Below are 18934 nucleotides of genomic sequence, written 5' to 3' on the forward strand. Positions count from 1 at the left end.
GCAGCTCGTTTTCTGATGTTTTTAAGGGCCGATCCACTTCTGGTGCAGCTGTCCATGTGACTGACAAACAGTAAGTAATACCAAAGGTCCATTTCAATGTGTAGAGTTTATTCACATTCTATTTATGATTTAAAAGCCAAAAGGTATTTTAGAATTATGTTTTTTATCTTTCATTTAGAGAAGCTAAGTCAGATCTTCTTATATTCTTATAAATCTGAAACATGTAGAAACTTCAGGTTTACAGACATGAAGTCACAAACAGAAACAAATTGCAAAACATACACACAGTATATCGTTTGAGCAATATTTCAAATGTGCAATTGTTAAAAATTTATATCCATACTTACCAAATAAAATGAGGGATAAGAAGAGTCCTGTGACCAGGGTTACTTTAGCGGCAGCCACTACGACTGTCAGACGAGAAGTTTGACAGGATCCTGGATAAGAAATAGACCTACTTGGGATATGTGCTACTTTTTGAACTTCAAGCTTAATGGACAGAGACACTGATCTTTGTAACTTTGTCAAGAGTACCCAAGTAGAGACTTGAGAGACGTTGTTTAAAAACTCATTTGTTTCCTTTTCATAGTTTGAGCTACAGGTGATTTTTGCAAAATGCAAAATATTGTCATGTACATCAAGTGCTAGGAGGATGAAGTAAAGTTAGAGTAAACCTTACACAAACATGATCAGAGTAATAGAATTAAAGGCATATAGAGTTTTGAATTCATTTATTTAAAACATCAGATACAAATATGCCACATCATGAAAAGAAAAATAGATTAAAGCATTATCCAATAAAATAAACTGACATCTGACCTCTTTATTTTCTTGTAATTTTAAACTTAGTACATCCAATTTTGAGTGCATCAAGTTATTGCTTTGTCTTAGTTTCTCAAATTGCACTGATGCAAATGTTTGTGTGAGGATATTTATTTTGACAATGTGTCATTTGTTTTATTTATTGTCCTGAATAATAATAATCTTTAATGTTTTATGTTTTAGTTTTGCTTTTTTTTTTGTAAAGCACCTTGCAACTGATTTTGAAAGGTGTTGTAGAAATAAAATTTGCAACAACATCAAGAAAACATAATATGAATAGATGGAATATGTGTGCACATCAAGGAAAAATGCAAACAAACTAAGAGTAATGCAACAAATGATTAAGATACGAATAGTATTTTATTATTAGTATTGAATCAATGCATGTATTCTTTTTTATATGCGGCGCAAAAAGTTTGCCAGAAAAAAAAACATGACACATTTGTAAAACAGACATTGTGTCTTATTCTTCAGTTGCCTCCAGGGCCCAAACAATGTCGTCCTTCAACAGCTTGGAGAAATGATCGTGCAACTGCAACAAAACACAAAGCAAAGATTACTTTTAAACCATCTATAAAACACAAAACTGAGCCATTGCTTTTCACACATACTCCAAATAGTTACTTCAAGAGCCCATTCTATTTTAGCAGTTGTATTTTGCATATTAAAAGTAAGTTTTTCCTTGTTACCTTCTAAACCATGCATTAGCTTTAGCCTACCTGTTCAAAAACATGTGTCCTTGTGGCGCTTTCATCACAGTGGAGAGATATTGCAGAAGAGCACAGCATTGACAGGCTGATTTGCCTTTCCTCGGGTTCTGAGGAACAAACAGAATGTGTTAAATTTGCATGTGGGGGATCATTTCTGTGCACTGTGGTCAAAGGTTAGCAACTATATACAGTACCAATTAAAATGCAAGTTGTTTTTTTAAACTATGAATGAGCACACATGGATTTATGCAATGAAGACAAAAGTGTTCACACAGCAAACTCAATTTTAGATTCTTCAAAGCAGCCCCCCGTTGCTTTGATAAGTTTTTCCACTCCTCATTCTCTTAACCAGCTTGACTGTCACCTGCAGCTTTATTTTAAATACATTCCCTCAAATGCTTTTTAAGGTTGATAAATACAGTTATGTGTTTCTGTTCAAAAACATTATCAAGTGATATATTATTTGATTTTAAATAAATAAACTGTTCAAAAGTTTGTGGTCACCCAGACAATTTCATCTTTTCCATGAAAACTCACACTTTTATTCATGTGCTAACATAATTGCACAAGGGTTTTCTAATCATCAATTAATCTTTCAACACCATTAGCTAACACAATGTAGCATTAGAACACAGGAGTGATGGTTGCTGGAAATGTTCCTCTGTACCCCTATGGAGATATTCCATTAAAAATCAGCCATTTCAAGCTAGAATAGTCATTTACCACATTAACAATGTGTAGACTGCTTTTCTTTCAAAAAAAAAAAAAAGGACATTTCTAAGTGATCCCAAACTTTGGATCAGTATATATACATGTATATATTTACACTACTAGTCAAAAGTTTGGACACGCCTTCTCAGTTAATGTTTTTCTTATTTAATTATTTTATACATTGTACATTATTACTGAAGACATCAAAACTATAAAAGAATACATATAGAATTATGCTGTAAACAAAAAAGTGTTAATCTTCAGTATTAATCTACAATGTATAAAATAAAACAAATAAATAAAAAGCACTGAATGAAAAAGTGTGTCCAAACCTGTGGACACATAATTATTAATAGGCTAAAGCATTCAGACCCAGCAGTCTGGCTTTTAGGTCTGAGAGTCTCACCTGTTTTCACAGTACAGTTTCTTTCTGGGGGACTTGTCAGTTCACCTCCCAATACATACACTTCAAAACAGTATTTGGTTCCTGATGTCAGGTTAGAAAAAGTATAGCTGGTTTTGTTAGTGATATTAGCAGACCAGCTCTGACCATAGAAGTCAGAGCTGAGTTTGACAAGGTACGTGGCTTTTGCTATGTTCTCAGGGGCGGTCCACTTAAAGGTGATTGTGCTTTTGTTGACAAAAGTGGCAATGGCATTTGTCGGTGGAGATGGCACTGCAAAGAGGAAAGAGAGAGAATATGAAATAGTGATGTGTCAGATTATTTTGTAGTAAAAGGATTTTCTTTAGACTTTTCAGAGAAAGGACACGTAGCATTGCTGGTTGGATCAATCAGTGATGACTCAGTGATGAAAAGAGCCACGGTGTGCCACGATATTTGTCTTTCAAGTGAGACTGAACAACACATCAAGTGATGTATAATACATAACAATGTACTAATAAACTAAAGACTAAACCCAAACTAGCAGCAAGCCTATCAAACTGTCCAAATAAGTAATACTTCAGTTTATTTGTAATTTCCTAAACACTGAAAATTCTGTCTGTGTGATGATAATTCAACTACTGCTTTAATAACAGTAAAAAAAGAACTATCAAGACTGATGTGATTGAGCTTATGGCTCAACCTGAGAACGCTGCTGTGTAATCAATGATTTAACTGTGACTCTGTATGTCGATCACTGTATGATGTTTTGGAATCAGTACTGGTGCTGAAACTGGGAATAAAGTTCCCTAAATCTCTTCACACAACTGAAAGTATTACTACTTGTGCATACCTATTCATTAATGTCATGACATCCAATCAAGCTGTTCATTATTGTCTTTTTTAGTACACCTGTATGTATGTCCTCTATGGGCCGGATGTGCTTTATTAGTAATAATATGATATGATAATAATGTAGTATGAAGTCAAGCTAGCTGTTAGCTAGAAGACCAAGGAGATGATTATCAACCTGAGGAAGAGGAGAGACCAACACACTCCACTACACATCAGTGAGACTCAGATGGAGAGGGTGAAGACCTTCAAACTCCTCAGCAATCAAATCAACAAGGACCTCTCCTGGACTCACATCACCCAACAGATCATCAAGAAGACTCAACAGAGACTCTTCTTCCTGACAAATCAGTGTCTGATCACATATGACAGTATTGCACAAGACGCTAACATTTGCACAAAGAATTTATTTTGTAAAACTACTTATATTTTATTTTATCTTACTTTTATTACATTCTATTTGTTATTTCAGTTGTGTGAAGGGAACTCGCAAAATCAGAATTTCATTACTCAGGGAAACCACCGTGTTTCTGTTGTGTATATGACAATAAAGTTCTTGAATCTTAAATCTTGAATCTGTTACCACAGGTACTGGTAAATAAACCAGGACTAAAATTCCATTGATTATAACTTTTAATACAAAACAACTCACAGGTAAAATTGGAGACTTCCATTGGCAGGCTTTTGAGATGTCCACTAACAGCGTAGACAACCACAGTGTAGTTGGCTGCAGTCTTCAAGTCATCAAATGTCACCCTAGCTTCTGTTACGTTTCTTCCTGGTTCTTCCAGTTTCCCATCCAGCAGAAGCTTGACAGTAAAATATGAATCATTCCCCTCATTGATGGTCCAGGTGGCGTTAAGGGAGCTATGGCTTGTGATCACAGTCAGGTTTGAAATTGGTCCTGGGGCTACGTAGGAGTCACAAAGTCAGATTAGTGACACTCAACACAGCATGAGAAAGTTTCTGTGGATCAATGAAGCAGTCAGACAGGAGCTACCAGTGTATGTGAGGATGGTTGTGTTGTCTCCCTGCAGGCTATTATTAGCCAGAGCTAACACCACAAGGGTTATCTCGGTGCCCATCGGCAGGTTTGTTACTGGCACTTGACACACGGTTCGGTTCACCTCGACCTCAAACAATACGCTGGTAGGAAGAGAAACAGTTACTTCAGAAATATCAAAGTAAAACTGCTGCTGCATTTGTCATAAATTCACATATAAAAATAGCTTGTAAAATCGCTTCTCTTCTCTCTGCATAGTTCGTAACTTCAATCTGTAAAAATCTACTCCATGAGTTAAATTCTCTGAAAGCAGAAATCCATAAAGTTAAATTAGACCCATGATGGTGCTGGCAGAAAACTCAGGGTATCACCAGGGTCATGTGATGAATCCTCTGGATACCATGTCTGTACTAGAAAGTGGTCGACTGATAGACCAGTGGCCTGGCATTAGCAGACCTGTCTCTGGACACAGCAGAACACACTTTAGGGCAATGAAACACATCACGCAGCACTAAAGTGCAAAAATGCTTCAACGGATCTCCTCTACAGTCACTGTTTCAAACTCACTCTATGTTAGATAAGTAGTCTTGGCTGGTTCATCATAAGAAACGCCTGGCGAAAAATTCACGAACACTTTCTGTGCTAGCTATCGACACATACGTACTCATCGGTGCTGTTTATAGCCTTCACCAAGAAACCTGTGAAGTCTCCCACAGGTGGATCCCAGTGGAGAAACACTGAGTGTTTGGTATTGTCAGAAACACTCAGGTTGGACACTGTACAAGGCTCTGAAAGAAACGACAAAGAGATAGACAACATCGCTGTGTGTACTGGTTACCACCCCCAGTAAAACTTGGTAGATGTCACTGTTCAGGTCAGGTGTGGTGCTAATTTGCCTTTGCTGTTTTGAATTTCATATTATGTGAGCAATAAATGAGATGCAAGAACCTCTTCCTCATTTGAAGATGTACACGCTTTTGGTGTACAATGGTATCAAATACACAGCATACTTCCTGTTAAAGTTCCCTTCGACTAAAAAACTCATTTAAACAGTCTATAGAAAAATGTGCACTACGTACTGCATAATGATAACTCTGCATCATAATAATGTATATATGTGTGATATAAACTCACTGGTGTACGCTGTGATGTTAGATTCTTCACTCCACATTGAGTAGTCGTTGACTCCTGAGAGGACAGTCAATGTGTAACAGCTTCCAGGCGTCAAACCATCAACTTCTCCACCCTCTGTGGTAATATTTAAGTGCCGACTACCAACCCGAAGAACATAGAAATCCATGTTTCCGGCTGGTTTGCTCCAGTTCACTTGGATGGATGTTTCTGTTACTCTGGTGACTGTGAAGTTTTCCACTTTGTTTGGTTCTAAAAAAAATTTTTAAAAAGTATAGTCAGAGCTACGTTTGTTTTTTAAAAGTTAGTGCATTAATTTGCCTGTATTTATTCTGAAAGTTAACAAGAGAAGAACAGTTGTGATGAATGCCTACTTGTAGCAGGATGAAATATGAACATTTCCAGCAACCATCACTCCTGTGTTCTAATGCTACATTGTGTTAGCTAATGGTGTTGAAAGCATAACTGATGATTAGAAAACCCTTGTGCAGTTATGTTAGCACATGAATAAAAGTGTGAGTTTTCATGGAAAACAGGAAATTGTCTGGGTGACCCCAAACTTTTGAGCACTAGTGTGTATGATAAAGGAAAATATATAGGAAGAGTGTCACTTCAATGCAGCCAGACGTAACTCACTGGTGTAGAAAGCGACGTTCCCGGGGTTCAGTTCTCTCTCACACTTCACAGGGAACACATGGACTACATAGCAAGTGCCTGCTGTGAGGTTGACAAGGTTGTAGGTCCGATCAGTTTTACTGTCAGTCAGTTCTTTGTCGCCTTTGACTCCCACACGATAATGGCTGATTCCGCCGGGCAGCTGCTGCCACGTCACAGTGGCACTTTCTGAAGTTATACTGGTCACGTTGACTTTAAAATATCCAGGGGAATGATCTGTGAAAATAAGAGGAAGATTGATAATTGGCTGAGACATGAAGAGAGATAAAAATACACAGAGGAGGAGTAAAGTGTCAAAATGAAGTGTAAGAAATCTATGCATATGCTGTGTTGTACTCTTATTCTCCCACTATTAAATTATTGTGTGGACAACTTTCATAAGAATTCATATGATCTCATAAAACAGTTCATAGAAAAATGCGCTTATGCTAATTTGTGGACAGGAGTTATTTTGCCCTATAACAGGACAATAGTGTGTTGCAGTCAGACCAATATGTTTTACAGAATGGGCTGGAAAAGTAACACTAGTTTTTAAATCTGCAGCACTTGCTGCAGCCAGTTTCATTGATTATAATGGAAGCTTAGTGATGCAGTGAAGCTGCTCCAAAAACGGTCAGCACACATGTTTAATGTACCGTAGCTATGTTGCAACAGACTGTCAGTCTTCACCTGGAATAATCTGATGCAAGTAAGATTCAGAATATTCCCCTAAAAAGTGGATCACTTAATTTAGATTGTATTTGTTTTTTTCTAATCATCATCAAAACTAGGTGATTAGATTGTAGAGAGATGCACAAGTTTAAAAGATCAGTAGGTTTTTGTTTTTTTACAGAACCCTTAGTATGAATTGTGGAATAATAAGTCCCACAATATTTAACAAGAAAAGCACTCAGAGAATGCAGTACTCCGCCAAGGCTGCTCAGTAGTTTTATGATTTCCAAAGTCCCGATAAGTACGCAGCGGTCAATTTGTAGTGGAATCGCAATCATGTGATCGTCAGCAGGCAGCTGATGTAGCGTTCACTTGTTGTCATGGTTACAGTGACGTCGTGCTGCTATCTCGCAATGATACAGAAATCTGAAACAAATCCGTGGATCCAGACTATAAGCTGCATCACTGCCAAAATCTCATCATTTGGTTCATTTCTGACCTTGCCTGAAAATTTTATCCAAATCCATTTTTGAGTAATGTTGCGCACAGAAAGACTAACAGATGGACAAACGGACGCCAATCGTCACATAACTTCGCCATGTTCCTTGGCGGAGTAATTACGTGGTTGGTATTATAAAGTGTTGTTTATTTCAACAAATACTCAATAGGGGAAAATATGAATGAGTGTATAAATTACATAAGACCGTCTTGTCATTTGTGGGCTGCCTGAAACCTTAAACAAAAGGGAGTCCTACCTTCATAACAAATAAACGGCAGAAGCTCCAAGCAGTTTTTTTCAACCCAAGGCCCAAAGCTGAACATGGCCACACAGGAGTCCTCAATGTAACCATCACTGGTCACTGACACAGCTGGTGTTGGCAGTGGTGTTGTCATCATGAGCGTGGCGTCTGTGAATACTGAGCTTGTGGCGTTCATGTAATCTTCAGTTATAGTCATGTTGTCAGTGATGGTTTCCCAGAATGTGGTAAAGTCTGTCACATTTAGATCAGTGTTGTCGGTTGCTGCTGCTGCCTCGTTGCAAGAGCAGCCACAGCAGTCACCGTCTGGGACAGAGGGTTTAAACAGCGGCCAACCAGGGTACCAGTTCTGGAAGGTGAGGGGTTCCCCGTTGGACCAGTGGGACCAGGACATACTGATGTTACCGGTATAGTTGCTGGTTGAGTTGAAGCTCTTCCGTAGGCCGATCCAGTGCTGAGAGCTGAGCCTCTTGACGATTACCTCGATGTTGTCGTGGCTCAGAGTCACCAGGTCTGTGAAGCAGACCTGATCGGACATGAAAGGCTGCAGTCATTCTTTTATAGCTGATCTGAGCGGTCAAAATTTTGTAGATGGCTTGTCTGCATTCAGCTTAGCAATGCAATTTTAATAAATCTACAGAGTGCGAAAAAATAACTGAAGCTTTGTAAAATGAAAAATCAAGTAGTGCCTCTTATCCGACTCCCTCAAAATGAACAGATTTTTACATACAACAACTTTTGTACATTTAATAAAGTCATGTAAACCTTCATGTTAAGAATATCTTCCGAGTTACAGGACCTCAAAGTACATAGATGTGGGTGGAGGTCGCTTTGTAGTTTGAGATCTCATAACTTCAAGGAGGACAGGAAAGGGCCACATGAAATTTTCAGCAATGAAAAACACTCCCAACCAAACTAATTTCATGTGTATGTGTAATTTTTACACTTTACAAAGTATAAAAATATGTTTGTGTAAAAATAGGTATGTTTGCCACCTCTGATCTAAGCTATTTAGAGCTTGTCCTTTGGTATGATAACACTTCATGGAAAGACAAAGGACAAAAATGTATTATGGCATTGGTTTTACATGTATCTCACTATAAAATATTGCAGTGGAGATAACTTTTCATAATTGTGTCGGGCAGATTTTTGGAATCGAGCAATATCAGAACCATGGCGGTGGGATACTCTAAGATTTCGAAATTGGGAAAAATATTTGATTAATGTCTAACGGGGAAAAAAACCTTATTTAATTCACTGAAGTGTTCACATACAGAGTGTGTCTGCGGGTTACTCTGACAAATAGAAATAATGCTGTTCCATGTGTACCTGGGTGATAAAATATGTCTTTAGGATTTTCAAGCAGACTGGCCTCGTGTTTCAGTGTGTTTGTAAATACAGGAAACCTGAAGTTCAGGTTGTACCTGGCAGTAGTTCCTGGCCTCATTCCAGGTCAGACTGTTGTTCTGGATGAAATACTGCCGCTCTGCAGTGTTGTACATTACCATCAGAGCTGAGGAGAGACAAACAGACAAGAAAGAGACAGTCAGGCTGTTTGTCCTCAGAGTCTTCATGCTATAGAAATTATACAAAAGTGAAAACATCAAAAACAATTCCTGTACTATACAAAGTGAAGGATTTGTTGGATAACAAAGCATTTTACATGTTCTATAATTCTCTAATTGTTCCATATCTGACCTACTGTGTTGAAGTTTGGGGGAAATGCCTGTAAGACAAACATCCAGTCAATTTTCATTTTACAGCAAAGAGCCAAAAGAATAATCAGTCAAAAAATATATAGAAATCCAACAAAAAACATTATTCTTTCAGTTAAAATGGTTGAAATTCCACAACATAGATTATAGTATTCTGCAAATTATGTATAGAGCTCATAAATAAACTTTACCAGTCAATGTCCAGAACAGGTTTGCAAAAAGAGAAAGTAAGTAGAACTTGAAAAGAACAGAGATCTTCATAAAACCAAGATTTAGGACCAAACTAATGAAATGCTACATTTCTGTGAAAGGGGTCAGTTTATGGAACAATCTAGACAAGGAATCAGAAGAATCTAAATCACACACAAGATTTAATAACGTAATTAAAACCAGCATATTATTAAAATAAACAAAGTCAGAGTATCATAGTGTTTGTCATGAGAGAAAACTCTGAGAGTGACTGTGCTGACCTCTCAGACTTTAGAGTCATTTTGCTTGTATATAATTCTCATTTTAAACTGATTGTCAAAAATGAGCAGATTACAGAAGTTTATTATTAATTCTGTCCCTTTCATTCAGAAGTTTTTGCATTGTTTTGAATAGTATTTTTTTTCTTTTGTCAATGAATTAAATAAAAAATAAAACTGGTGTTCGTTGTTTTCTCCAGTTTTCTCTAATCTGTTCACAAATTTGTGCTTTTATTATTACACAAACACAAAGTAATTGCCATTTGTCACTATGTATTTGAACAACAGTAACAGGAGTAAACTACAGTTGTTTTGACTACTATTCAGATTGCAGAAAAAAAAAACCACATCTTTCATCCCAATTAAAATCAATTCAGATCAAAATACTTTCTATTTTAATCTTTGAGGTGAATTAGTTTGGTTAAACCTACTAACAATTTCAAAGTCTTGACTTGTCGCTAACGGTGACCAGGACCCTCAGCTGTGGATCTCCTCATCAGACAAACTCAGACAAACTTCTTCTGAATCTCTTCGGACTCACGTTTACCGTACAGCGTATTCTTAGCTGTTAAATGTGGTTATATCTTATGTTTTAGATATTTAAATATATATAATATCTTGCAGTATCCGTTTTTGTGAAGCACGTTGTTCTTGACAGGCGCTATATTGTTATTTTTACGTTGAACTTTATCATTTTCTCACATAAAAAGTTGCTTTAGTGTCAATAAAAATGAACAAGCAGATTAATCGATATTATCTACAGCAATAATTGCTATAGGTTTAGAATATACTGCAAATAAAATAAGCTGACTCACCCCAGCATATTAAAACACAGACTTTATCCTGGAACTTTTCCATATCAATCTCCTGTAGCCTCTAGTATCTGGACAGACCGATGCTGTATCCAAAACCAACATTAGGTTCTAAATTATACATCTATGAATAGAAACAACTTCAGAATTACTGAAAACAATACTGCAAAGTCCAAAGATGAAATGGTTCATCACTCACCCAGGATATAGATGCTACATCAGACTGTAAATGGCATGAAATGACCTTTCAGAGTGGAACACCTGCAGGTTAGCAGCACATTTGACTAGCATCACAAAGCTCCATTCAAGTTGATGCAAACACCTTTAAATTTACAGCTGAGCTTGCATCCGTATTCCAAACATGCAAAATGCTAGCAAGAAAAAAGGAAGTCATGCAACACACAGAAGTACAGAATACAAGAACACATTGATACATGATCTATTTTATTTGGGGTTTAAGCTTTGAATAACAAAAATGCAAATTAGTGTAACAAAAACAAGCCATGAAAAAATAAAGACGAAGAAAAATATAGAAACATAAACCTCTATACAAAACCATTATCCCTAAATAATCTAAAGATACAGAAACAAAATAAAGAAATGCCTTTAAGTTTACATTGCTGGCAGTGAAAAAACAACAGTGGTTTTAATAATGGGCAGTGATTGGTCTCGTCAAACTGAAGTGCTGCTTCTATAAAAACTGCTCTGTCATCCACAGTGGGTGATGATCAATCCATGTGTGTCTGATAAATGCTTCTCCATTTTACCATGAGGCTTCCTATTCTTTCAATCCTCTGAGACAAACTGTGTATAAGCTCTCTAAAATGCCTAAAAGCTGAATAGTTTTTGGGGTGATCCAGTCAGTCCCTCATCTACTAAATCTAGTGGAAATGAAAAAAAAAAAGATGACTGTGGCAAAACATATTCCCCATGAGCAATATCATATCAAAATAAGTGAAAGTATACTGATCCTTCAAAGCAAGAAACTGTAATAAAAAGCCCAACTGTTAACGTATAACTTGTTAATACCATGTGGTACGTTGTGTTTTGCTTGTTTCATTTTAGATCTTAAATCCTGTAGATTAATTATAGCCCATATAATCAAAGTTGGCTGAATTTTCCAACAGACTCATGGAAAAGTGCAGCCTGACCGGGTATCAGTGGAATGTGTGTATGAGGCTGTGGTGCAGTACTACAGAAAATTTAATGGAGATAAACATTCATTCAAGTTTTACGAACATGATTTAAACAAAGTTCCAGTATGTGTCACAACTGTGACTCAAACAGCCTACAAAACTTTGTCTGACAAATAAAAAAAAAAAAAACAAATAAAAAAGCAAGACACTGTGCAGTACTTTGAGTAAATGGCCAGGCAGTACAGTTACAGGAACGTTTTGGAGGCAGGACTTGATTTGGAATTCCAATCGTTAATAAAAACCTGAAATAAACCTGATGGCATGGAAGGAGAAAGAGATGTTCGTGATCATGATGAAGGCAAAACTGTTCTCAGTCGCTGTCACTCCGCTCTCCTCTCTGCAGGAGTCTCTTTCCACTGGAGGGCAAAGGAACCTCTGGTTTCACTGAAACCTTTGACTTTTTGCTGTGGAGAGAAATAAACACTACATTTACACAAATTCAGGAAGATGTGACGGATTTGATTCCTCTGATATTACTTTTAATGACAATAATGAAAATCAGAAAGCACTGGAGTTCATTAGCGCAATTCTATAAAGTTGTACTGTGCAAGAAAAATAAAGAATCATTAATAATTAGGAGGTTTTGACACAACGCTTCTGGAAGGTAAAGTAATTTCAGAACGTAGTCATACTCCTTCAGAGGAACATCTATTTGGGACTGTGATTCTGTTTTTGCTTCTACACCTCATTAAATTCTGGGACATGCAACACTACTTTGAGTTGATAGTGTTTGCTGTTTAGACTGCACCCAAATCAAATGCCAGATGTGAAATATACACACAACATTATAGTCCATTAGAAATTACTACAGCAAGAATTTCCAAAACTGCTTCACAGACTGCTATCACTATGTCTAATTACACCTCTGCATTACACAGGATGAGTCTGATGCTGCCTTACTTAACCTATGTACACAGTACGTTTAAAAAAAAACCAAACATCATATACAATGACTTCTACAGCAGTTGAGGAGACCTCTGGTGTTGTTGAGGACAACATGGGCTGAAATTCAACTGCCTCAAATGACAACGTAATGTATGGAACAAGTTTAGACTGGCATGATGCCTCCGTCTATATCTGTATTGTCCATTAACACTGTCCTCAGCCATCTCTGGAGTTAAATGACTTGTAAATGTCAACATACTTGGCCTTTAAAGTGTATTCTGATGTTGATATTTTGTAATAGCAGCTTGTCAAGACCGCTAAAATGATCTGGCTTACGTACAGTCTCTTGGTGCATCTCTTACCTCTCTTTGTCAAGCAGCTCCAGACCATCATTGATTTTCTTTAACATCTCGTAACGCTCACTGCCACGAACCTGGAGAAAAAAAATCTAACAAGTTATTCAAACAGCTGGAAAACCTTTGAAATTTCCCCAGCTGTATAACTGTATAGGAATTTACTTACATGAAGAACATACACATCCTTGTCCTCTTCCTCTGCACTCGAGGCAGGTTTGGACTTCTTTACAGAAGCGGTGGCAGCAGCAGGAGCACTCTCTACGAAACAAAAGTGAGGTCAGCAAGGAAAGCGAATGCAGGAACAGAAACTGAAATGCGGTTTAAAACAACAAAAACATACTTCGCTTCTTGGTTTGTTTGGTGCCGTTTTGCATCTTGGTGCTATTTTCCTCCTCAGTTTTGCGGTCCCTGCCAGGGCATGCACAGACACGCACCTCAAAGCACCTCCGGCCCAAAACCTGCCCCCTAAGGGAGGCAAACAAATATAAGTCAGGATCAAAAGGCTCTACATTGCTGCAATAAAAAATATTGAACACAATCTGCAACACAAGGTGTCTGCTATACATACTGAAAAAAACAAAACAAAACAAACCTAAAGATAATTTCAAAATGTCACATTACACCAAATCACACTGACTCGTCACCTAAAAGACATGGTCCCTTCACACCCACTAAATCTAAATAAAGAAAAAAAAGACTTACTCTGGAGTTTCCAGGGTCAGGATGGTGAGGATGGGCCTGCGATTCATGCCACCCATGCAGGAGCTGTTGCACATGAAGCTCAGCAGGATGGTTGTTATCTCTGAGCCCAACTGAAACACAGTAAATATTTTAATATAGTGCTACCTAAACTAGACAGAGTAAGTGGTGAAACCTAGCATGCCCTGTGTACATTCTTTTTTTTAAGCAAATATTAGTACAAATATCATGACAAATCACTTTTCTACACTCTAAGCCTTGTTCTTCTATATACATCCTATCTTTAAAATAGATCTATTCATATACTCATGTAAAAAATGCCATAAAGTTCAGGAAATAAAAATGGGTAGATATTCAGGGATCAGGCTATACAGTCATACCTGCGGGGGCTCGTAGGGGACAGTCACACTCTGCCTCTTGGTGTGCACATCTTCAAAATACTGAGCTCTCTGGTTGCCCTCCACTCTGATCAGATGGCTTCGATGCTCAGCAACTAAAAGGAAGACATCAGAAAAAAATTTAAATCACCTCAAAACCAATATTCCCACAGTGAGATACAGCAAATTACATCATTCCAGAGCACCGTCAAGACCATTTTTCACAGTAATGTTTTTACCGTCTTCATTCTGATGATGGGGACATCTGCGGACAACATCAGCAACGTGCTCGGTCTTCTTGTAAACCGCTGTGGCTCTCAGAATGGCGCCCTGAGGAGGCTCCTTCTCCACCAACACTTCAATAGGACTGGTCTTCGCCAGCTGGCAATACAGCTTGTTGAGTAGCTCTGAAAACTGAGTAAGAATGAGTAGAAAGTTGCACGTTACCATCTATGCTCTAATCTGTGCAATCATACCTGAAGAGCCAAGGAGTTGTCTGAGGTCATTCCTTACGGGACAAAAACTCAAAAAACGATCTTAAACGTCGATCCAAATTGCTGAACTCTTTCCACACTGAAGAATCCCAAAAATAAATACATCTTAAGTTCTGTAATTAAACTGATATTTAAACCTGGCTTACATTCATTTTTAACTCCTCCTGTTCTGAAGGAAGACCCTGCAGGAACATGTCCCGTCATGTCAGAAGTGTGCTTTACAACCAGACTACACTGCTCTCTCAGAGCAGAGCACAAATCCCAGGAGGCGGGAGATCCAGGGCAGACCACCCTAACTCTGAACTGAACTGGCCAACCACATTGCACTGCTGGATAGTTAACCGAGGGAACATTAACACTATTGGCTCTTAAAGCGCAGTGAATGACTTTAGACTTTAAGATTCAGCGAATAGTCACAATGAATAACTTTCCACATCTATGTCACCGTGAGAGATGCGAAAGAATGGATTTTTAGTGCGATTTCAAGGTAAGACCGTACTTTAAAATTTATTCAAAAGCTTTTAATATTTCGCAAGCTTCTAAAAAGTTAAAATAAGTCTACATAAGTGAGTAATGAAAACTACAGACCAGTAAGTGAGACTAGAAAAGCAAAACCTTTAAATTTTCAAACATCACAATTTTTAAATTCTGCCTACGTAAACTGAATTTAATTTTAGTGAACTAAACAATTACCAATAGTAACGCAGTTTCTCTATTTAAAAGTATACAACAGATGGAGATAATTAAGTTAACTGGTGAGTGTCGCCTCTATGAGCAACTGCTGAAATCCCCTTTGTCTCAAGTGCGGGGGTTAGGCTGCAGACTTCTGCTCCTTGTCATGTTTGGTTGCATGATAATCTATTGCGAGGCCCACTAAACTTTTAACGTTTGCGATATAGCATTTAGATAATGAATGATGCACTATACACATTGAATATCTTTTCTGCTGGTAAGGTTGTAAGCACCTTGGTCAGAACACATATCACACAGTTTGTCAATTACAAACTTAAAACTGTAAAAATGCATGTGTAGATCCATTCCAAAATATGAAAAAACAATATCAACACGACTAAAATTCAATAACTGAGTAGTCAGGTGAAGGATAACCTACAGTGGAAGTGACAGATTTGGCTGTGCCAGACTTCTGAAAGCGAAGCTGGAAGCCGTATTTCCCCGGATAGTCGGTTGTAACTGGGACGGTGGAGGCTGGGGGAGTAACAGCATCTGTAGTTAACGTCTCTGCAGGTAGCTCAAAGAGATTTTCATCGAACCCCTCAGTCAATGTTTGTTCATTGAGGAGCTGTAAAAGGAGAGACATGAGTCAGTGCTCCTCCATACATACATTAACTCAGCTTAAAGTTACCAAAGTATTATCAACAGAAAGTCTTCTACTGCAGTTTCTCAGTTTTTGTTCCATAGCAATGAATAGGGAGGCATGATCACCTCGATGTGTTCGTCTCCTCTCCACGGCTGAGCCACATTTGGAGATGAAATGGTGAGGATGTCAGCAGTTATGCTGCAAAAACAAACACACAAACCGGTTCACTTTTAAGGCACATTTTAATTCTGTTAACTACTGCAAAAACTTTACTTACACACTCTGCCACAGCTCCTGAAAAGAGTCCTGGCTCAGCGGCAGGTTCTGGCTCAACTGCAGGCTGTCAAAACTTTGCTCTTCCATCACTGATTTCCCTCCTTGCTTAGCTGAGAGAAAAATGAGGAAGAGCCAAGATGCAAGAGCGCTGCGGGGATTGACAGGAAGGAAGGACTAGTGTTATTCTGATGAGCTATGCAAAAACTCTATTAGGATTTGACAAGTTACACTAGACGAAAGCAGGTAATATGACATTTTTACAAATAATCAATTTCTCTACCTTTTAAAAATAACTAAACATCACAATTTACAACTGAACAAAACTAGGTCTACAAAATGGTGTATGTTTGCTTCTCTGCCCTAAGATCCCAAAATATCTAATTCACAGTAATGGACAAACACACAAAAGCATCAAACCTTTGGATATAAGAATCTGGAAGTGGAAATTAACTTTCAACAACCAGAGACTCAAGAACAACTTAAGTCTGTTAGGGCTACTTCAAAGTGAAAAACAACGAGATTAAAACCTACACAACCAGCTGAAAAGACAAGCCCTTCACCAAAACAACAAAAAACAACGACAAATATCTCTTAAATAAAAACAGTTTTAAGGGGGGAACTGTAATCATTGCGTCTTGGAGATGAATTTCTGCTAAATGCTGACTGGTTGCTCTCAGTAGAAACGCGACTTCAAAATAAGCAGGCCTCTGGCCTAAAAAACTATTCACTAACGTTACCCAATGTATCCACCTAGTTAGATAAAGGTTCATAGAAATACATTTCACGATTATAAAGTACAAAAGCAATAAACTGACTTCACCACAGCAGCCAAAACAGCACGAAAAACATTTAACCTGCTAGCATTAGCTGTCGTCCATTTTCTGTCGAGCAAGAGGCCCGCAGCAATTGAATGAAGCTCGCTCCTCTTAGCCACCGAATCGACACTTTCCATAAAAATTCGACAAACAAAATTTGATTTGGTATCAAAATGTGCACACAACCAAATAAACTATCAACTATGTAACGAAGGGTCGGATCAAAATAACTGCGCACAACTTTTATTGTGTGGTCTAACAGGTTTCGGGTTAGTTAAACAGGCTAATTACGTTAGCACGACGTTTTGGAATTCGACCGACAAACGATAGCTAGCCAAACTGAGACAAAACTTTCTTTAGCTTAAAAAATAAATTGGTTTCAGCGGGTTGCAGAAACGTACGACACATGTATGAACACACAGCTACCTTGGATGTCCCGCTGCCGCTGTCTAAGACAGATGAGCTGCACCCGATCCGAGCTGAAAGTGACTTAAAAAGTCAAAATATTTTGAGGCCAAGCAGAGCACGTTGTTGGGGATTCCCACAGAAAGTCAGGGGGGAGGGGCAACAGCTTTTAATGCTGAGCAGCAGCCAATCACAGAACGAGCTGGTGTCCCGACGCGCCATCCATACGCAACCGGGCGAAATGCTGCTGCATTCACTGCTATTGGAAATAATGGCACTCTATAACGACAGAACATAAGACAGTGAGAACAAGAGCGTTCAAATTTGATCTGTAATTCAAAAACCTACAAAATAATAAATCACATTGTTGGTGAAATGGTCACATGGATTATTTCTGGGAGTTTTGTTGATTTTTAAGATTATTCCAACAAGAATAAGTTTCCTTGTGGAGTATTTTTTTTTATTATTTGAAGAAAAAAACGACAGAATTTCACATAATATGAGAAAATCACGCGATAGTTTTGCAAAACTAATGTTGTTCATTTATTTTTACACTGTCTTAAGTATATTGCTTGTTTGGTTTTCTACCATTTTCTTATGCATACTGTTGTTTTTATGCCTGGGCAGATTCAGAGACTGGTAATGTAAATGTAAATCATGCTGTGGCACTATGCATGATACAAATCTGTGAAAATACATTTGCCTTTAACAAAATCCTCACTAACATACAGTACCACGAACTATAAAAACTAAAATGTCTAACTGCTTTTGATGAGTACCTGAAGGCAACATTGCGACATTATGACGAAAAGAAAACGAGACGTCAGTGGAAATAAATGTTACCCTTTAAATGTGAATACACCTGGCTTTGTAATAACAAAATTGGTTCAAACAATATCCACTTTATGAACAGCTATTTTTCTAGTCTTATTGACATTATTCGTCTTGTTTAAAGAGGGCCAGAAATGCAAAACTCAAAAATGTTAATAGAGTATGATGTATTCCAGCTACACAATATTGCATTTCGTTGTTTACTCACAGTTATTTCAGTATATCCTAAGATGTGCGACCAAAAATAAAAGAAAAATAAAGGAAAAAGTTAATCCTTAAAAATTGTATTATGGTCCATTTTAAACGCTATGTCGCCATGCTTGGTATTTCCCTTTAGAAGTCTTTATGATATATATTTATTTAAAATAAAAAATACGTATCAGAAATCAGAAACATTACAAACACTGATAATATTCTAAAAATGTATATAATTCAAAAAAACTGGCAGTTGAGGTTTTAGTGTAGCTGCTCAATATGACAAGTTTAAAACCTGTTTCTCTCTCCACACAGAGGTAAACTTTGAAAGAACGTCCTTCCAGTGAACATAGCCTGCACCTCACGGACACTCTGCTTTGCACACTCTTGGCCTTCTC

At 37.7% G+C, this 18934-nt stretch overlaps 2 protein-coding genes across 3 annotated transcripts; both read right to left on the reverse strand.

Annotated features, from left to right (window-relative positions):
• Nucleotides 1-716: 716 nt before the first annotated feature.
• On the reverse strand, nucleotides 717-10966 carry LOC111577211 (fibronectin-like). Of its 2 annotated transcripts, XM_055007925.1 has the most exons (11): nucleotides 10693-10966; nucleotides 9120-9208; nucleotides 7693-8221; nucleotides 6248-6502; nucleotides 5615-5863; nucleotides 5145-5268; nucleotides 4478-4623; nucleotides 4130-4387; nucleotides 2650-2919; nucleotides 1542-1639; nucleotides 717-1354 (listed from the first exon to the last, which is right to left on the reverse strand). In XM_055007925.1, exons 1-11 carry the CDS (start codon nucleotides 10733-10735, stop codon nucleotides 1286-1288), a joined length of 2130 nt encoding a protein of 709 aa, XP_054863900.1. In that variant the 5' UTR covers nucleotides 10736-10966; the 3' UTR covers nucleotides 717-1285. The 2 variants fall into 2 exon arrangements, with proteins under 2 accessions (XP_054863900.1, XP_054863899.1); XM_055007924.1 differs by lacking the exon at nucleotides 10693-10966 and having other exon boundaries at nucleotides 9120-10663.
• Nucleotides 10967-11112: 146 nt separating this feature from the next.
• Nucleotides 11113-17678, reverse strand: tp53 (tumor protein p53). Its single transcript, XM_023283324.3, has 11 exons — nucleotides 17532-17678; nucleotides 16292-16438; nucleotides 16140-16212; nucleotides 15808-15996; nucleotides 14442-14616; nucleotides 14206-14318; nucleotides 13829-13938; nucleotides 13467-13591; nucleotides 13293-13384; nucleotides 13133-13203; nucleotides 11113-12289 (listed from the first exon to the last, which is right to left on the reverse strand). Exons 2-11 carry the CDS (start codon nucleotides 16375-16377, stop codon nucleotides 12196-12198), a joined length of 1128 nt encoding a protein of 375 aa, XP_023139092.1. The 5' UTR covers nucleotides 16378-16438; nucleotides 17532-17678; the 3' UTR covers nucleotides 11113-12195.
• Between the last annotated feature and the right edge of the window lie 1256 nt (nucleotides 17679-18934).

Source organism: Amphiprion ocellaris, chromosome 23 (genome assembly GCF_022539595.1).
Source record: "Amphiprion ocellaris isolate individual 3 ecotype Okinawa chromosome 23, ASM2253959v1, whole genome shotgun sequence".
Taxonomy (NCBI): Eukaryota; Metazoa; Chordata; class Actinopteri; family Pomacentridae; genus Amphiprion; species Amphiprion ocellaris.